The sequence below is a fragment of the Macaca nemestrina genome, chromosome 15, assembly GCF_043159975.1.
Source record: "Macaca nemestrina isolate mMacNem1 chromosome 15, mMacNem.hap1, whole genome shotgun sequence".
Classification (NCBI taxonomy): Eukaryota; Metazoa; Chordata; class Mammalia; order Primates; family Cercopithecidae; genus Macaca; species Macaca nemestrina.
The window spans coordinates 37448766-37462534 of NC_092139.1; the positions used below are offsets into that span (position 1 = coordinate 37448766).

At 54.7% G+C, this 13769-nt stretch overlaps 1 protein-coding gene across 2 annotated transcripts in view; it reads right to left on the bottom strand.

Moving 5' to 3' along the window:
* Positions 1-9590, bottom strand: part of ADISS (adipose secreted signaling protein) — a 17140-nt gene extending 7550 nt beyond the window's left edge. The window contains exons 1-2 of one of the 2 annotated variants that reach the window (XM_011741258.2): positions 9464-9590; positions 1303-1407 (exon numbers count right to left, since the gene is read on the bottom strand). In XM_011741258.2, the coding sequence (XP_011739560.1) occupies positions 1303-1321 (19 nt within the window). In that variant the 5' untranslated portion in view covers positions 1322-1407; positions 9464-9590. Of the gene's footprint in view, positions 1-1227; positions 1408-9463 lie in introns of both variants that reach the window. The other variant, XM_011741257.2, reaches the window with a different exon arrangement.
* Positions 9591-13769: the final 4179 nt, after the last annotated feature.

The window sequence follows — 13769 nt, forward strand, 5'->3', positions numbered from 1 at the left end:
TCCCACTGGCTGGGCTCTTTTCAAGGCTAGGTGGACACTGGGATCATGAGGCTTAAGGCCCCCCGAGTCCTCCCACAAAAATGCATCCCCTGAGAGGGGGTGTGGGGGGACTCAGGGACTGGCTAATATGACCCTTGCTTGAAGGGGATGGGGCTGGTACCAGAGACAGGAAGGGACAGTCTTCCAGACTCCCACCAAGCCAGGGCAGCATGGGGCCCAGGCCAGTCCTCTGGATACCCTGCCCAGTGCTCTCCTTCATAGTGCAAAGCCCCCCATGCCTGGGGCCTACCCCCAAGCTGTGTCAGTGCATGAGGCCCCTGCCTGCCCATCCTCATGACCCAAACCTGAAGGGGCAGGGACAGGAACAGGCTCTAGGGGATCTGCCTAGGGGTGGCAGAAACAAAGGGGATCAAAAAACACACTCAGCCCACCTAGGCAAGGCTGCAGCTGCCACTAAACCTCACTGGCCACTGGCAAGCAAGAAGAGAGAACCCAAGGAAGCTTCCAGACCCACCCCAAGACCCCCTTCCTTCCTCTGCCTAACCCACCATCAAGGTCCTCAGCTGTCTCTGAGCTGGGTCGGGTTCTCCAAGACCAGAAAGGGCAGAGGGATGGGAAAGGTAGGGTAGCCAGGAGCCGCGCTGAAGGCCTGGACTGGATGAACACTCAGGCTGGGGAGGCCGAGAGCATGGCCCTAGTCCTCTCTGACCCCTGGCCCCTAGGCCCTCCCACCAAGAGCTCTGCCCAGGGTCCTCTTAGTGGGAGGACCTGATCCAGCTTTGAGCTGGCCTCTTGGATACTCGGAGGTCCAGGGGGCCAGCCTGGCACATCCACAATCCCTGGTGAGCCCCACAGAACTAACCCTCTAATCTCACCAGATCACCCTGGCCTAAAACCCTCCCTTATCCCTTCTGGATTCTGAACGAAACTCAAATTCCCTTCCACAGCCTGCTGTGGCCCTTCCATATCACCAGACTCAGTGCTCACCACAAGCCCCATCAGCTCCCCCAACCCCCACAGTGGAAGGGCAGAGACACAAGAGCACACATCTCCACAGACGAGCCTAAGGAGTCAGCAGGGCTCCACAGGGGTCCACAGGGGTCCCTGCTAGGGCTTGTATGAGCCCCAGGACCTGGTACAAACACTGACATATTCCCAATCACATTCGCACACCAACACACACGCACTCACACATGCACACACATACACAGGTGGCGCGGGCCCTACCTGCAGCAATGGCCCTCCTACCAGGGCCCACTGGAAGAGCTTGTGCAAGCCCCACCAGGCCAGGAAGGCACTTACCCTTGTTAGCCGCAGCCATGGACGCCCTCCCTGCCACGCAGCTCCTGCCGGACACCGCCACTCACACTCAGCGGCCTCCCATGCTCCAGGGACACCAGCAGGAGCCTGAAGATAGGGAGTGGGGAGGGCAGGGGTCAGGGCCACCCATGGACCCATGGTTTGGGGAGAGCAGAGGAGCTCCCTTTAGGAAGGACTCAAACTGCTACTGCTCTCAGCAGCCCAAGTGGTGTCTGTACTCTCTAGCATGGGGGCTCCTGCCCACATTCACCAAGAGCCCTCACCCCTTCGTGATACCCCAGTGACTCAGGGTTCTGCCAGCATGTGCTGAGCTACAGCTTCTAGGTGCCAAAGCAACAGCATAGGACTCCTATCCCCAGCACTCCCAGAGGCTGGCAGGAGGGGCAGCCTGGAAAGGAGGATTTTATGGGTATTTTCCAGGGACCAGTTCTGGTATTGCTGACCCTGAAGGCTGGGCCTAGAGCTACATTATTCAGGTTGCACAAGCAATGCAGCTGGGTGAGGTCAGAGGCAACAGTGTGCTTGATGGTGGGCAAGAACAGGGGATCACATAAAAGAAACATGTTCTTAGGGCTTTCCCTCCTGGTGATCGGTCAGGGCCATGTGCAAAACAGATGCCTGTGGAGGGGGTGTGCCCCCATCTGAACCCGCCATTCAGACCCTGCCCCGAGTCTCAGGCCTGCCTCCGGCTCATCTCCCCAACGGCAGCCTCAGCACAGGGGCAGTGAGAGGCACCCCAGGAAGCCTCCAATGGGCCGAGCTGGGACTATCTGAGCATCAAAAAGAATAATGAGTGCAACTGATGGAAACAGATGGAACACATAAAAGCAGGGCATTCACAGAGATTATTAAAAAAGACGAGGGAAAGCAAAACAAACAAACCCAAGCCCTCAAAAGCCCTCATTTGTCACCACTGACGGTAGCAGTGCCCTCTTTACTCTGAAAGCTAGGGATTAAAGAGAAATAATTCAGCCTGTCTCTTGGCCTTTCTTGTGACCAAATTGCCCTGGTGGTTGATGGAAAGCTCTTCTTTCGGGAAGAATTCCTGCTAATAAATAACAAAGAAATGACCAAATGCTAAGTCATTCTGCAACCCCTAAAGAAACAAATGCTGGGCCAGGCGCGGTGGCTCAAGCCTGTAATCCCAGCACTTTGGGAGGCCAAGACAGGCAGATCACGAGGTCAGGAGATCGAGACCATCCTGGCTAACACGGTGAAACCCCATCTCTACTAAAAAATACAAAAAACTAGCCGGGCGAGGTGGCGGGCGCCTGGGGAGGCTGAGGCAGGAGAATGGTGTGAACCCGGGAGGTGGAGCTTGCAGTGAGCTGAGATCTGGCCACTGCACTCCAGCCTGGGCGACAGAGCGAGACTCCGTCTCAAAAAAAAAAAGAAAAGAAACAAATGCTGGAGGCAACCAGAGCCAGTGGATGCTAAACCAGAAGGGAAGGTTGACAGGAAGCAGATACTCACAGGTGCCCAAGTGTCACTGACAGAGGACCTGGGGTGTGTGTGTGTGGTTTTTTTTTTTCTTTTGTTTTGTTTTGTTTTGTTTGAGACAGAGTTTCGCTCTTGTCACCCAGGCTGGGGTGCAATGGCACAATCTCAGCTCACTGCAACATCTGCCTCCTGGGTTCAAGCGACTCTCCTGCCTCAGTTTCCCAAGTAGCTGAGACTCATGCCTGGCTAATTTTTGTATTTTTAGTAGAGATGGAGTTTCACCATGTTGGCCAGGCTGGTCTCAAACTCCTGACCTCAAGTGATCTGCCCACTATGGCCTCCCAAGTGCTGGGATTACAGGCGTGAGCCGCCGTGCCTGGCCGAGGACCTGGTGTTTAAGAGGAATAGCACGAGTTTGCAATGGAGGGATGTGACTACTCCCAGTCACCCACTGGTCTCTCTCTCTACTTTGTGCAGGACAGCCTGTCACACTGATGCCTCCTGAAGTGAGGCAGCCCAAAGTCACAGCATCACTGACAAGGGATTCCTGCCAAAAAGGTTTAACCTGGATCTAAACCAGCCTCTAGCTTCAACTTCTTATTTGCTGAAAACACAAAGGAGAGTGGAACAAATTTAATGACTCCATGAGAAAGCAATGAGACAAGCCCAGAAGGCAGGACATTCTACAGGATAACTGACCTGTTTTTTGTTTTTGTTTTTGTTTTCAAATGTCAAGAAGAAAAATAAAACAGGGTAGGCATGGTGGCTCACACCTATAATCCCAGCAGTTTCGCAGATCACAAGGTAAGGAGTTCAAGACCAGCCTGGCCAACATAGTGAAACCCCGTCTCTACTAAAAGTACAAACATTAGCCGGGTGTCGTGGCAGGCGCCTATAGTCCCAGCTACTTGGGAGGCTGAGGCAGGAGAATCACTTGAATACAGGAGGCAGAGGTTGCAGTGAGCCGAGATCGCACCACGACACTCCAGCCTGGGCGACACAGTGAGACTCTGTCTCAAGAAAAAAAAGAAAAAGAAAAAGAAAACAAGGGAGATTGTTCTAGATAGGAAAGCGGCAAACTACAGCTGATTACGCAGCTGATGGTAGAGTTGCTGCCTGTTTTTTTGTTTTTGAGACAGGGTCTCACTCTGTCCAGCCCAGGCTGGAGTCCAGCTCACTGCTGCCTTGATCTCCCAGGCTCAAGCAATCCTCCCACCTCAGCCTCCCAAGTAGCTGAGACCACAGCCACACACCACCATGCCTGGCTAATTTTTGTAGAGACAGGGTTGCCCAGGCTGGTCTCAAATTCCAGAGCTTAAGCAATCCGCCCACCTCAGCCTCCCAAAGTGCTGGGATTACAGGCATGAGCCGCCGGGCCTGGAAAATAAAGTTTTTTGTAAATAAAGTTTTACTAATAGGCCGGGCGTGGTGGCTCAAGCCTGTAATCCCAGCACTTTGGGAGGCCGAGACGGGCGGATCACGAGGTCAGGAGATCGAGACCATCCTGGCTAACACGATGAAACCCCGTCTCTACTAAAAATACAAAAACTAGCCGGGCGAGGTGGCGGGCGCCTGTAGTCCCAGCTACTTGGGAGGCTGCGGCAGGAGAATGGCGTGAACCCGGGAGGCGGAGCTTGCAGTGAGCTGAGATCTGGCCACTGCACTCCAGCCTGGGCTACAGAGCGAGACTCCGTCTCAAAAAAAAAAAAAAAAAAAATTTTACTAATAGAACACTACACTTCATTCACTTACATGTTGTCTGTTTTTGCACTAAAACAAAGCTACTTCCAAGTAGTTATGATAGAGACCATATGGCCTGCAAAGTCTAAACCATTTATGATCTGGCCCTTCAGAGCAAAGGTTTGCCAACCCCTGTTCTAGATCAACACACACTTACAGACCAAAAAAGGATAATCTTCAGGACAACTGACCTGTTTTTTTCACCACATCAGCTGCGAGAAGAAAAATAAAGTAGAGGGTGTTTCGAACTACCTATCAAAGAAGACATCTGTGGGGGCCAGGTGCTGCGGCTCATACCTATAATCCCAGCACTTTGGGAAGCCAAAGCGGGAAGCCTGAGGTCAGGAGTTTGGGACCAGCCTGGCCAACATGGCAAAACCCCATCTCTACTAAAAATACAAAAATTAGCCAGGTGTGGTGGTGTGCGCCTGTAATCCCAGCTAGTCAGGAGGCTGAGGCAGGAGAACTGCTTGAACCTGGGACACAGAGGTTGCAGTGAGCCAAGATCCCGCCACTGCACTCCAGCCTGGGTGACACAGTGAGACTCTGTCTCAAAAAAAAAAACAGGCTGGGCGCGGTGGCTCATGCCTGTAATCCCAGCACTTTGGGAGGCCAAGGCAGGCAGATCACCTGAGGTCGGGAGTTCGAAACCAGCCTGGCCAACATGGAGAAACGCTGTCTCTACTAAAAAATACAAAATTAGCAAGGCGTGGTGGTGCATGCCTGTAATCCAGCTACTCAGGAGGCTGAGGCAGGAGACCACTTGAACCCGGGAGGCGGAGGTTGTGATGAGCCAAGATCGTGCCATTGCACTCTAGCCTGGGCAAAAGGAGCAAAACTCTGTCTTGAAAAAAAAAAAAAAAGACATTTGGGGGATCTGGAAAATGTAAATGGCCTGGACATGAGGTGACACTAAGAAATGAGTTGATTTTGTTAGGTACGATCATGGAATTGTATTAGGTAAAGAAGTATGTCCTTATTTTTTCAGGGAAACACACTGAAGAATTTAGAGATGAGTGACACTGGCTCGTCAGTCCAGGAAAAGAAGAGGAACTACAGGGTGGCCTCATAGTCTAGGGCTGGGCCTGTGGAGGGCATGACCTCAAGGTCCCTCTGGTGCCAAGCTGCCCTGGGAGCAGGTGTGGCCTCACCTCACTCCCCACTCCTCAATGTGGGCAAAGTCAACCCATGCCCAAGCCTTGCCTCATGGGCAGGGTGTTCACAGTTTGGGTACCACCGGGAGCCCCCTCTGGCCAATGGACCAGGCCAGCAACCCCCTCTTAGAGGTGAGCTTCCAGGCCCCAGCCTAGGGTGCAGGAAGTGGAGCTATACCCACTCACCTCTGGCCAGGGTCACTGTGGGGTCGGTTGCCTCAGCCCTAGAAAGCTCTTGTCCCCAGGGAACTTGGTCTTGGAAAGCAGCCTGCCGTAACCCACCACCAACTACAGCTGCCCCCAAAGCTGTGAACTCAGAGCATATGACAAATGGCCAAGTGCAAGAGTGTGAGGCCCTCCTCCTATCCTACAGAGGCTGCCCCAGCCACACCTCTGCAGCCAGGAGGCAGTGATAGCCCAGGGTCCACAAGGTCCCCCCATCTCCCAGGATGCTCCCTGAAGGCTCAGGTCAAACTGCACTAGTGGCTGGTGAGCAAAGGCCGCAGGTCCTTTTCACAAAACACTGACCCGGTCCATGCAGGGCGCTCTCCCTGTCTTCCCCCCAACTACTGCCTGACCCGGCCCCCTGCCTTTGCCCAGGTCATCCCTTCAGCCAGAAACAATCCCATCCCTCCCAGCCACACCTTCGACAGGGTCTCAACCCCAACATTTCTTTTTTAAGGATGCATACCCTGCAAATCCCAGGACAGGACTACAGCTCTTTACGGAATCCCCTTTCTCACGTCTGGGATCGTTTGATATCGCTCTTCCTCACTTTACGAGGGTAGTGACTGTGTTTCTGTCAAACCCTGTGTCCCTGGCACTCAGCGCAGCACCAGACAGGGAGGAGCTGTGTTTGGTTGATGTTTGTTGAATGAATGATCACATCACATTTGCTTAGAGGGCCTGGCCAAGGCCCGTACTTCAGCACTAAATGATATGGTCAGAGCCAGTGACTGCACTGGGGGCTCTCAGGAAGCAGAACTCCCCACCCCACTCTCTTACCCTACCCCTGCCCTGGGGGCACTTCCCTCGCTGGCCCCCACCAAGTGGCCTCCCACTGGCATTCCTCAGGCCTTGCTGCAATCAGCTGGTTACCTGTCCATGCCTGCTTTGAGAGGGACATGCCCCATCCCCACTGAGGGTGGGACCCACATCTCATTGCAGTGCCCAGTATTCAGTAAAGGGCAAACACTCAGGGCCTGTAACCCTCCGGACAGTGAGGACATAGAGGCAGGAAGCAAGTGACTTCAGGAAGCCATAGGAAACTGGGAAAACCAAACCTCCTTTCTCAATGGAGAACCTGCTGGTCACTGTCCCCTGGGAGCTGGACTCTTGTCCACATACAATTCCTCATCAGAAACAGGCAAAGAGGGCACTGGACCTCCCCTGCTGCAGCTGTGTCCACAGAGAACAGCTAGGCCACCACACAAACCCAAGCCTGGCCCTGCCTCCAGCCTCCTCCTGTGCTAACCAAGGCTTCACCGTGGCTCAATCCACAAGGCCCCCAGAGGCAGGAGTCCTGGTTCAAATTCAGGATCTGCCCTTGCTAGCTGCATGGGTGAGTTCTTTCACTTCTCTGTCCCTGTTTCCTAATGTGTAACACAGGAATAAGCAGTGGCCTCTTCCTCCCAGGGTTTGCTGCAACTGTGTCTGAAGCTCTGTGACAATGCACCCCCACCTCTGCAAAAGCAAACCCCCAAAGGCCTGGTTTCTAAAGCAACAGCAATTTCAGCAGCACCATCAGAGAGGCACTTCAGGCCAATCCTGGAGGAGTCAGGAATGACCCTTAGAGTGGGCCCCAGGGATGTCAGCCTTCTTGGAAAACAGCTCAAGGGTTGAGGGGGCCTCCCTCCTCCTGCCTGCCCCTTCTCCCACTCCCACAGCAGCCAGGTCCCTAGGGAGGGTCAGAGAACAGATGCTGTGAGTTCCCAGTCCCCCTAACCAGAGGGGCTCACAAGGAAGATGTGCAGAATGAACATCCTGGAAAACTGGGAAATAACCAGGGAGGAACATGGTGCCCCTCCCCCCAGCAAAAAAAAATATTTTACCCTCCCTGCTGAGATGGGGTGTCAGCAAGCTTCCAGTCCCCAGCCCAGGGTGCAGGAAGAGGAGTTACACCCATTCACCTCTGGCCAGTATGCTCCCAACGTATGAGACCTCATTTCTCGTTCCTTCTTCAATCCCCATTCTCATTGTGGTTCAAAGTCTTTCTCTCTTGAGCCAGGAACTCCGCAACCTTCCACCCTCCCTACCTCTTCCTCTCCTACCCCAGCCTGGGGCTCAGTCCTGGCTCAAGCACTCAGTCCAGCAGAAGCACTGCGTAGCCTCCCATTAAAGCTCACGCCTGTGAAAAGAACACCCATTAAGGCCTTGAGATGGGGCCACATTGACCTGCTGACTCTCAGCACTGGACACAGCAGGGGCCACACATACTCAGAACAAGGCCTGGAAAAGCGAGGCTGGAGGTCAGAAGTTGTGGCAGCTTCACATCAACTCAGCCTTAATGTGACTTCATTTCCTTCTCCCTCCAGCGGGCCAAAGGTGCAAAGATAAGTATGGGTGTTCTCTCTCCCTCTAACAGTGAAGTGCTGGGGGTGGGGGTGGGGGAATATGGAGAAGGGACCCTCACCACCCACACCTTCCTGCCTCCCCAACAAGTGCTGCCCTTCTCTGCCCAGCATTCTCCCCTCTTTGCCCTCAGCTAGTGGGTGCTTAGCCTCCAGATGGCATGCCCCACCTAGGCCCTGCCCTGGGCCTGTGATCCAGAGGTCCCAAGAAGCAGAGGCCAGGCTGGGTCCAGGGAGTCAGCCGAGGTGAGGGTGGGAGCACACAGGATTATCTCCCAGGGACAGGGCTGCTGCCTCGTAGCTCAGGATGGATAGAATGTGGGGGGTTATCCAGCTACATTTTCCCTCCACAGAAGACCAGAATGGGAGGGAGATAGGGATGCCGCCCCGACTTTCTTCAACTCCCCGGGGCAGAAAAATGCCCTACCGCTACTTTCCAGTGCCAAGATTCAAGAAGAAAGGCAAGCGGAGACCTCCCTTTCTCAGTCCCTGCTTACTAATGGAAACATCGGTCCAGAACCTAAATCCAGTCCCTCCTCCTTCGTGCCACCGGGGGGGAGGTGGAGCCCAAGCCCCCGAGGCCCCAGGGGCCCAGGTGTAGGACCCTTTATCCTCTCCGGCAGCCATCCCTGTGGGTGTGGCACCCCCGCCACACCCCATTCTTGTCATCTCAGGGGGAGGGGGGAAATGCAATCGGATATCCCCCCCATCCAATCCATCCCTAGCTGCGAGGCAGCGGCTTTGTCCCTCGGAGATAATCCTGTGCGCTCCCCACCTTCGCTCACCTCGGCTGACGCAGGAGTCTCCGGAGCCCGCACTCCCAGACATCACTGCCCTCCTTCCTGAGGGTGCTGAGGCTCGGAGGCTCAGAGATGCTACTCCTCCAAGGTCATGCAGCGAGGCAGCGGCAATGAACAGGGTCGTGGGGAGGGTGGGGCGCTGACCCCATTACGCCCCCGCCCTCACTACCGCACTCGTGCCCCCGGACAATCGCTTCGCAGAAAACACCCCAGCTGCACCAGCTAACGGTCACTAAGCCCCGGGAACCTGACATCACTCTAGTTTAGGTGCTGGGGAGTCTTCCAGGCCCGGCCCCGACAGCGGAGCCCCCCACCCTAGCCCTGCCATCATAGCCGCTGGGGTCCCAGGCACTGACTGCTCAGGACAGGGCCGGGACCGGGAGGGGACCTCGGCGAACGGGAAGGAACCGGGAGGCAGGGAGCAGAGAGGTGGCCTCACCTTGCGGGGTGCACCCCGGGGCCGGGGAGGGCAGGGACGACCGCTGCGGGCGGCTGCAGGGGCTCAACGCCGAACACGAGGAAGGGAGCCCCGCGCGGCTGCCGCCCGCCCGTCGGCACGCCCCCGCCTCCGCCCATTGGTTGCTCTGGGGGTGGGGCAAGAGATGCTTCGGACCAATAAGCGGGCTCCAAAGAACGGCCAACTGGCGAGGGCCGCCTACGTCACGTGCAAGGGTCGATGAGGCTGCGCCCTGCGAGTCCGCGCCTGCCGGGCGAGCTCTCGCGAGGAAGGTGGGCAGGCGGCCCAACTGGGCCAGGGGCCAGAACCCGGCACGGGAAGAGGGGGAAGGAGGGCCGCGGATTGGCCCCGCCCCCGCCCCCGCCCCCGCCCCTTCCGCCTAGGGGATAGCGCCTCCAGCCTTGACGCTTGCTAGGACGCGCCTCCCTTGGGCCCTGCGTTGTCTGGAGGGCTGTCGGGCGCGTCTCGGGGCTGGGTGGAGCTCCTGAAGGTGGCCTTTCTCCCAGGGCTTCCACGCTGGCTTCGGCCATCGATACGGGCCGTGCTAGTCTCGTTCAGGAGCTGAGGAACCCTCCATCACTCCTATTTCGACCCCAGGGTTTGGACCTCTTCCCCTTCCACCCCATCCCCTGTGTCGGAAGAAGCGCCCCCGTGCGGGCCCGAGACACGTCCCGGGAGCCCGGCCCGGCCTGGAGAAGCATCAGAACAAAGAAGGCACGCGGGCTGGGGGCTGGGAGAGCCTGTGACGCGCCCCCGGGGACCGCAGCCTCTGCTCCCGGTCTCCATGGAGGCGGTCGCCATGGCAGCGAGATGCGCCTCTTTCGGCACTGCAGGGTGGGATGTGGGCGCCTGCAATGAGCCGGGGAGCGAGAGGCGTGGCCCTCCGTTCTGCGGGGGTTCTTGCCGGTGCTCTCCGCCTGCCGGTTCGCGAACACCCCACCTATACTTCGCCCGTGGGGACGGATTCCCCAAAGTGCCCGCAGTAAGCCGTCCGGAGCACGCAGCGCCTTCCTTCCAACGGAACTAGAGGAGTGGCGGCCTGGGCGGCTGAAGGCCAGCTTCCCTTCAGCAGGGCCGGGGTCGCTGCCTTAAAGGGGCCCTCAAGTCTGCCACCCTGTGGTTGATAGCCTGTCTGCTGATCTCCTGTCTGCACACTGTTGGCAAATTAATCTTTCTGAGCTCTTGTTTTCATCGCGTCCCTCTCCTGCTCCAAAGCCCTCTGGGACTGTCTCCAGTAGCGCTTCACAAACTTTAGCAGCATTTTGGGTGATTCATGTGCCCTCGCGTTTGAGAGACAGCACTTACATTGAGAGCTTTTCACATTCTGATCTCAGCCCACTCACTCCTGCCCACTCTAACCACTCCCACCCCACTACCTTTAGACCTTGTCTTGAAGGTCTAAAGTTGGCAGACGGTGGGCCCCAAGTGGCCTGTAGATGTATTTTGTTTAGCCCACATGGGGCTTTTTTAAAAAGTTCTTCCCCCTCCTGCCTCCCCCTCCTCTTTCTGGAATCAGGAATCTGGTTTCGTGGCTTCTTTTGAAATATCAAAACATCTAACGACATGGGCTCACATTCCAGCCTGGCATTACAAGCCCCGTAAGAGCACATCACTTTACCATAGTCCCCACCAATCCCTGTTTCTCATGGTTAATTACCTTCTGGGTCAGTGCAGACATTTGTGATCCCCTCTCCCTCCTTACCCAACCTTCCAACCTGGAAGGTCCTCCCCACTCTCTTATAGCCAAAATTCAAGCCCTCTTCAACCAGGATAAGGTTTGCCTATTTATTTATTTATTTTTGAGACAGAGTGTCACTCTGTCGCCCAGGCTGGAGTTCAGTGGCACCATCTCGGCTCACTACAGCCTCCGCCCCCCTGGGTTCAAGCCATTCTTCTGCCTCAGCCTCCCAAGCAGCTGGGATTACAGGCGCTCGCCACCACACCCAGGGCTCATTTTTGTATTTTTAGTAGAGACAGGGTTTCACCATGTTGGTTAGGCTGGTCTTGAACTCCTAGCCTCAAGTGATCTGCCCGCCTCAGCCTCCCAAAGTGCTGGGATTAAAGGCGTGAGCCACCGCACCTGGCCCAACCCTGCTTTTTTCAAAAGTCTTTCTAGCCAACTCCTCAAAACCATCTCTGGTGTGGGCTCTCTCAAACACAAACTAGCTGCTAACTGCACAGCCCGGGGTTATTTCCGAATTGTCAACTCCTTTCAGCAAACATTTACTGAATGTGTCTGATGAGTAAGTTATTGTGCTAGGCTCTGTGGAGTGGAAGGCACTCACAGTTTAGTGTAGGAGGGACACCACACACAAAGAACTGTGGTCTCCTGTCCTTGCCAAATGTTCCTCACACTCCCAGGCATTGGGCAGTCTGGCCAACTGGGAGGAGTTGAAATACAGACCTGCCCGTGCCTGGGGATACTACATGCTCTCAGGGAAAGCCAAAGATGGTTCTGGAAAGCCTCCAGGAGAAAATGAGACTCTTCATGTCAGGAGGAAGTCAGGGCAGGAGTTACATGGCTGCCCCATCACTGCCCAATGTGTCTGTTTTACCACACGAGTGGTGCCCAGGCTCTGGGGCTTCCTGTGCAGAGGGCCTTACCAAAGTTAGATGGTTCTGCAAGGGAAACCACAGGCCCCTACTAAGCTCCCTGGAGATGGAGGCAAGACAAGAATTAGGAGCAACTCCAGGTTAGGAGAACAGATGGAGCACATATAAAACATCCACACACCATGAGAACCTGGTGAGTTTTAAAAACAACAACAACAACAACAACAACACTCGGCCAGACGCGGTGGCTCAAGCCTGTAATCACAGCACTTTGGGAGGCCGAGGCGGGCGGATCATGAGGTCAGGAGATTGAGATCATCCTAGCTAACATGGTGAAACCCCATCTCTACTAAAAATACAAAAAAATTAGCATGGTGGTGGGCGCCTGTGATCAGTGAGCCCAGATGACACCACTACACTCCAGCCTGGGCGACAGAGAGAAACTCCGTCTCAAAAAAAAAAAAAAAAAAAAAAAAAATACACAACACTCGCTATAGCTCCAAACACATGGTATTCTGCACCCTCTTAGTTTTTTTTATTTTTATTTTTCAGAGACAGGGTCTCACTATGTTGCCCAGGCTGGTCTCAAACTCTTAGCCTCAAGCGATCACCCAACCTTGGGCTCCTAATGTGTGAGACCAGACCAGAAGCACAAGCCACTGTGCCCAGCCCTCTATTCTTTTTAATTAAAAATTAAACAACTATAACCTCATTGGAAAACTGCTTGGCAGTACCTAATAAAAATGATCAATGAAATGAGTAATTCCACCTTTCTTTTTTTTTTTTTTTGAGACAGTCTCACTCTGCCACCCAGGCTGTAGTGCAGTGGTGCGATCTCAGCTCTGCAACCTCTGCCTCCTGGGCTCAAGCACTCCTCCCACCTCAGCCTCCCCAGTAGCCAGGACTACAGGCACATGCCACCACACCCAGCTAATTTTTGTATTTTTTTTTTAGAGATTACAGGCATGCGCCACCACGCCCAGCTAATTTTGTATTTTTAGTAGAGACGGGGTTTCTCCATGTTGGTCAGTCTAGTCTCGAATTCCCAACCTCAGGTAAACAGCCCACCTCGGCCTCCTAAAGTGCTGAGATTACAGGCATGAGCCACCATGCCTGGCCAATTTTTTTGTATTTTTAATAGAGACAGGGTTTCATCATGTTGGCCAGGCTGGTCTCGAACTCCTGACCTCAGGTGATCAACCCACCTTGGACTCCCAAAGTGCTGGGATTACAGGCATGAGCCACTGCACCCAGCCATGGCATGTGTTTAAAAGAAACTGGCAGGCCGGGCGCGGTGGCTCACGCCTGTAATCCCAGCACTTTGGGAGGCCGAGGCGGGCGGATCACAAGGTCAGGAGATCGAGACCACGGTGAAACCACGTCTCTACTAAAAATACAAAACATTAGCCAGGCGCGGTGGCGGGCACCTGTAGTCCCAGCTACTAAGGAGGCTGAGGCAGGAGAATGGCGTAAACCCAGGAGGCGGAGCTTGCAGTGAGCCGAGATCGCGCCACTGCACTCCAGCCTGGGCGACAGAGCGAGACTCCGTCTCAAAAAACAAAAAAATAAATAAATAAATAAATAAAATAAAAGAAACTGGCAAATTGTTTTCCAAAATGATTGTACTTACTTACACTCCCATTAGCAGAGTATAAGAGTTCCTGTTGCTTCACATCCTCATCAACATAAAAATTTGCAATTTTGTAAAAAACGCTACACCATGCAAACCAAACAA